Source organism: Sinocyclocheilus rhinocerous, unplaced genomic scaffold (assembly GCF_001515625.1).
Source record: "Sinocyclocheilus rhinocerous isolate Xijiao unplaced genomic scaffold, SAMN03320098_v1.1 scaffold72, whole genome shotgun sequence".
NCBI classification, from domain to species: domain Eukaryota; kingdom Metazoa; phylum Chordata; class Actinopteri; order Cypriniformes; family Cyprinidae; genus Sinocyclocheilus; species Sinocyclocheilus rhinocerous.
The window spans coordinates 452,473-459,106 of NW_015628351.1; the positions used below are offsets into that span (position 1 = coordinate 452,473).

Sequence of the window (6,634 nt, forward strand, 5' to 3'; positions counted from 1 at the left end):
CATTCTGCAGCGCCAAGCTCAACTCAGATTTGTCCTAGAAAATTAACATCAGAGGACAAACTTGTAAATTGGTTAAACTGCCTCAGCCAGAAATCAGAGAAAAGATCAATGTTTTTAACCTGTGAAGGTGCCTGGATGTAAAACACTCCTGTCGTTTTTTTGTTCCCCAAGACAAAGTGCAAATGAATGAAACTGAAGTTTCTTCCGCATTGGCCGGCCTTCTGGATGTCTCCCAGCCCTGTTTAGAAACAGCATTTGTTATAGTGGGATTGTGGTATTTCGAATAACTGCAGTGTGATGTTGGGTTGCTTAGCGTGAGGAGTCCTGGCTGGTGCACCTTTTTGGGATGCTCCTGATTTTTGCAGTTGGGTGCAGGCCCAGAGGAACAAATAAAGGCCTTCTTGATTCCCCACCATAGACTCAGATGCTCTGAAATGATTAACAGTCCCCCTTGATTTGCACCTTCAAAACTTGTCAGTAGTTTGGCTGTGCGTTTGGAAAAAAACGGCTCTGAATTAACAATCCACATCTCTGTCTGAAATATTTGTGTGCTTTGAATGAAGGCAAGCTCTGTGGGAAAAGTTGCCTGTGTACTCTGTTCCCCCCAACAACCCCAAAACCTCCAATTAGAGTCACTCTCCTCCTCGTGGTCGCTCGCCGCCGCTGTGTGATCGTGTGTTAAATTTAGATGCTGAATGTTTTTTTTGTCGCTTTTTTTTATGTACAGTCGGTGGCCTGAGTGCTGAGAATGCCATTGTCTGGTTGAAAGATTTAGGAACGCAGAGTCAATAACAGTGTTCAACATGTTGTCCTCTAACACTTTTCACTTAATGCTGTTGATGGTTATCAACCATCTACTACAGTGATTGGACACTTCAGGGATCCAGACTGCGTTTGGTCACAAACTCACATTTTGTGACCATTTTTTCTGCCTGTGCGACTAGATTTTGTGTGCGGTCGCACTGGAGCAACCACCGTGTTGTTCAGCTCATAAGCGCTGCCATTTGTTGCATATGAGAAACATCAAACGGCAAACGAAACTGAAAGCATAACCAAACCGCGCTACTCGTTTGAACTGCGCAGCGCTTCTAGTGTAGAGCCTGGTTTATACTCGCCGCGTCAGCAGGAGCGTGAAGGTGCGCGCAGCAAAAATGACGCGAATACTGAGAACATTTTCTTTTTGTTTTTATTTAAGCTTATCTTTGCTGTTTACCTCACGTTACGGTATGGAGGCTCTCTTTTATTAAATTTTTTTATTTGATTCCTCAGTGTTTGCTAAACGTTTTGTAATTTATTAGTCTGCATATAATATGTGGTGTATGCCATTTTATTCGTTTTTGTTAAACGTTTTTATAAGCAAGTTTGTCATTGTATCTTACTGTTTTATTGTTGTTGTGCTTTTTAATTAAAAATAACAATGAATCCATCTTTTGTTTTAGTTTTAAAAAATGAAAGGTGTGTGGATGTATGTAAGAAAAACAGACAATTATCTTTTCTTGTCAAACTTGACAACAAGATCGCAAATTCTAAAGTGAAAGCATCCGAAGCCCGGCTTATAACTTGGCAAAAGAGGAACTCCCGTTCACAAAATTCAAATCACAAATAATACTACTGCTGAAAAAGAAAGGGTTGAATGTTAACCACTTTCGTTTCCATATAACTATAAACTATGATAAAAGTTCATCAGTATGCATTGATTAATCCCATGTTGTAGCGCAAAAAAAAAAAAAAATATTGTGACCAAATCATGTGCTCGTGCGACCAACTGAGAAAGTTAGTCACAAAAGAGTGACCAGTGGGAAGAATGAGTCTGGAGCCCTGCACTTTAATGGTAGGATCTTGGTGTCATGAGCAAAAGTACTGATAGATGAATATATCTCCCAATATTTTTAGTTTTTACTTTTGAATAGATTTAGTATGGCCTGCCAAAGTTAAAGCTGGTATCATTTAAATATGTTCAATGCTGGTAAATTTCTCAGCACAGTCTAGTATTATTGTTATCTATTTGCATTTCTGTGTTTAATGCTGATGAGTTGCAAAGGTTTAAAAAAATCCACAAATTAATTTAGGTGGTATTATAAGTTAGTTTTAAAAATGTCTTTTTTTAGTTTAATTTTCCCCCCTTTTTTTATTTAGTTTCATTAAAGGGTTAGTTCGCCCAAAAATGAAAACTCTCTCATTACTTACTCACCCTCATGTCATTTCAAACCCGTAAGACATTAGTTCATCTTCGGAACACAAATTAAGATATTTTTGATGAAATCCGAGAGCTTTCTGACATTCTGACATAGAACCCAGATATGCCTTGTCTTGTTTGCAAGCAGAGGAATGCAACGCATATGTTGTGGTACTGTCGTGAACACACATCGAAAACGAACACGGAAGAGAAGAATTTGTTGAATAAAGTCGTTATTTTTGTTTTCTTTGCGCACAAAAAGTATTCTCGTAGCTTTGTAAAATTACAGCTGAACCACTGATGTCACATCGACTATTTAAAATTTTTTTTTTTGGTGTTTTTGCCTTTTATTTAATAGGACAGTAGTTAGACAGGAAGCAAAGTTGGAGAGATAGAGGGGGGATGGGATCGGGAAAGGTCCACGAGTCGGGACTCGAACATGGGACACCCGAAGCGCAACGGTGCTACATGTCAACATGCTGCCCACCAGGCTATCGGCGCCGACCACATCGATTATTTTAACGATGTCCTTACTATGTTTCTGGGTCTTGAACGTGTCAGTTGCGTTGCTATGCAGGTTAGAAAGCTCTCAGGTTTCATCAAAAGTATCTTAATGTATATACAACATGATGGTGAGTAAATAAGGACAGAATTTTCATTTTTGAGTGAGCTATCCCTTTAACAATATTGAACTGTTTGGAGATAATTGTCACTGATGGGTGAAAGTACGTTTAACCTACTGGATCTATATGTCTCCATTGCCAACTGTTTTCCATATTTTAGAAGCGCTGTCTCAACCCTCTACGGACACCTTGGCAATTGAATCGCCATTGGCTAGTAAATTTTTTTGTTTACTCGCCAGACTGAAATACTATATTATACTATACTATACTAGTCTGTCTCTCTCTCTCTCTCTCTCTCTCTGCACTAAGGATTAATGAGCTACTGGATTCATGAATATTAATCAGGTTGTGTGCGTTTGCTCGAACTGATTCGCTGAAATCAAAACATGGACGATAATGAGCCAATGAGATTGCCGTTTGCGCATTAGTTCTGCCCACAAAGCGGCAGTTCTTAAAAGTTGAAGAATTCCAAAGGAACTCCGTTATTTTTACAGGAAAATACAACAAAGTATATCGTTTACATGTAGCGCATGAATTCTGCATGTTATGTAAGACTCTCGCTCGCTCTTGCTCTTTGCGCGTGTGAGAAAAAGCGACGGCGAGTCATGCCAAATACACAAACACAGGTGCGCTGCGCATCCATTCAAATGAACTGAAAAATATCACAGATCGCTTGACGGAGAGAGAAACTCTGAAGCGCTCAGTCAGAGTGTTCGGCGAGTGAAAATATATCTGTGCTAAACTTATACTCAGCCTCCAACTCACACACTGGCAAGTAAAATCTGAGAATTTATTAGCCATTGGCTAATATTAGACATCATTTAGTCGCCCAGAGTGAAGATTTAGTCGCATATGCGAGTGATTTACTCGCAATGTAGAGGGTTGTCTCTTGTGTAGTCCTCCTCCTCTCCTGAGCGTCTATTTGGGGCTTGTAAAGTTTTATTTGCACTTTCCACTTTGTATCTATCATCCTCCTAATACTGCTGACCAGATCTCTGAGAGCTTAACTGGTGCACTGGAACAAATCCTAGTTCTGTGAGCTTGTTTGGGAAGACAGATAAAAAGTCTTGATTGTTGACATTCTTTGTGTTTATTGGATCTTGGGAGCGGTCCTGAAGGAGATCTCAAAGCAAGGTTTTAAGTACTTGTTTTGTGTGTGGTATAGCTAGTTTCATTGAAGATCTTTTTGGCCAGATTATAAGCAAATGTTCACAAAACTCGTGTCCATTTGTGCTGTAAGTATTAGCTAGACTGGTGTTACATGTTTTCTTAAGCCATACTTTGTACTCCATCTAGCTGTACTTGAATGCTAGAACTTGTCCTGTGTAAATGCCCATCTAAATAGTCGACGAGTCAAAAGTGATATACAGTTAGGTCCATATATATTTGGACACAGGCACAATTTTTATTATTTTAGCTGTTGACCAAAACATATTCAAGTTACAGTTATAGAACTACAGTGCACACTCTGAGCTTTAATTTGAGGGTATTCTCATCACAATTCTCATCACAATTGGAGGAAAGATTACGGAAATACAGTGATCTTGATACCAAATCAACTGTTTGGTACATTCGGAGAAAAAAGAATGCACTGGTGAGCTCAGCAACATAAAAAGCCCTGGATGTCCATGGAGGACAATAGTGGGGGATGATCGGAAGATCCTGTGCGTAATGATATTATGCAGCGCCTGAAAATAGGCTAACTTCTGTCAGCATAACCAACGTGACCACCTGCTTGCACAGGTTGAGAGAAAACATCTCTCAGGTTATAAAGGGAAAAAGAAAACCACTGTTTGTGGGCAGCACTTGGGAAATAAACAAACACAACAGCACCTATACTGAAATAAGTGGGTTAATAATAATATTACAGCAGAATGAGTTGTCTTGGAATATAAAGCACAGTTGTGAACTGGGCATGACCCAGATGTGTTTCTGTGTTAAAACCAACTATCTTTGGCTTGAGGAATGGTAGTTTCAGCAAAGTCCGTGACCACATCCACAAAGTCTTTCTTCTAAACGTTTTGTCCTGTCAAAGTTGCCGGTCACTGAGGTATGCTGGATGATGACTGATTTTTGACAATTTTACTGTATTATTTATATATATATATATATATATATATAAGGGCTGCCCTCGACTAAAGATTTGCCATGGCACACCGGCAGAAGTAATGATTATGAATGTGTCAGGTAAAAACAGTAAGGAGGCTGCATTAACGTTTTAATAATTTATTGATAAAACTAGGCAGACACCGCCTAGTGACTTTTTCACACATTTTTAATAAATTCTTCTCTAATTTTTTAAAGTTAATTATGTTAGAAATAATATTTTGTGTATTGCTTAATCATTTGATGTCATAGCATTTCTTATTTTTAGGATTTTGAAAAGAATAATAGAGATAAACTGTTTTATATTTTTATGATTTATGGTCCAGGTTTAAATAGATTTCGAATTTTAGGTGTGAGAAACTGCTAAAATTAAATAAATCCTCATATTTTAGATAGTATTTATTTAATTTACTCAAACAGTTGAATCAAGTTGTAAGTGAGAACCTCAGAATGACCAAATATTGTTAAAGTAATTGGTATGAGAGATGCATTTCACACTTAATTTATTTCTCTGTTCCAGCCCCGAAGACATGCAGTCCGAAGCAGTTTGTGTGTAAAGACCAGGTGACCTGCATCTCCAAAGGCTGGCGCTGTGATGGAGAGAAAGACTGTCCCGACGGCTCTGATGAAGCCGCAGATATCTGTGAGTAAACCGGTTTATCTCATCAGATGTGTCATCATGACACAAAGATATGATATGATAAGCAGAGCTAAAATGTTATGACGTTATAAACTAAAGCCAGATAAAGTCTCAGGTAGTTTTGTGTGTCTACAAGTTAAAAATAGCTTTAAAATTTATCTCGAGATCTGTTGCGTGCCAGTCTAGTTGTTTCTGAAAGAAAAGACATGTCCAGCTGTTGCTGCCCTGAACTGAAAGTCACCATGAACATTGTTTGCGCAAATTGCAAGGTAGTGCTGAAATTAATGCAGCAAACAATCACTAAATTAAAAATGGGACATTTCTCACTGCTTTTTAATTGTGGATGCATGCGTATTTAAATTCAGGCCGATACTGATAAACTGATCATTTATTCCTTCTAAGGCCGTTAACCAGTTAATGGCCAATATTAAAATTCTATACTGTTTGGTTTAAATTATTAAAAAAATAAAATACAAAAAAAGTAAAACAATAGTTTTAAATGCTACATGTTAATTTAGGCATCAAAATATTATTATATGTGGTATGAAAAATGGATATGGATATTTCATACTTGCGGGAGCTCCCACCCGCTCCCGCAAGGTTCTATTCCGTACCCACCCGCTCCCTCTATATATTCACTCTTTGTTCACCCGCTGTCCGCTTAGAATAATTTTCTTCCCGACCCGACCGTTCCCGCTAAATTTAGATCTCGTTTCCAGAATCTCACATTTAAATTTCTGCTACTGAAAGAAAGAGAGATAAAAGTGTAGTCTGCACAAAATTGTGTTATTTTATTTGTCTTGGCAAGAGTCTTGAATTTATTGACTTTGACTTGAATTTATAGGAATTATCTTAAGACACAAAATTCGTTTAATATTTTTATAGTTTAACAAAAATTGTATTTCTTATTTTTATTCGTATTGTCAGGATACAATTTGTTTAACATTGACAACACAATAGGGAAAAAGTGTCGCAGAGAGAAAAAAAAAATTTGTAGGTTGTACAAAAATTGCCTATTAGCTATTTTTTTTCGTCTTGTCAAAATACTAAATTCGTTTGACATTTTTCTGTTAACACAGTAGGAAAAGT

The 6,634-nt window shown here is 37.7% G+C and overlaps 1 protein-coding gene across 1 annotated transcript in view; it reads left to right on the forward strand.

Annotated features, from left to right (window-relative positions):
- LOC107737663 (low-density lipoprotein receptor-related protein 1-like) overlaps window positions 1–6,634 on the forward strand; it is a 130,317-nt gene that overhangs the window by 17,708 nt on the left and 105,975 nt on the right. The window contains exon 2 of the mRNA XM_016549255.1: window positions 5,426–5,548. Within this exon, the coding sequence (XP_016404741.1) occupies window positions 5,426–5,548 (123 nt within the window). The remainder of the gene's footprint in view (window positions 1–5,425; window positions 5,549–6,634) is intronic.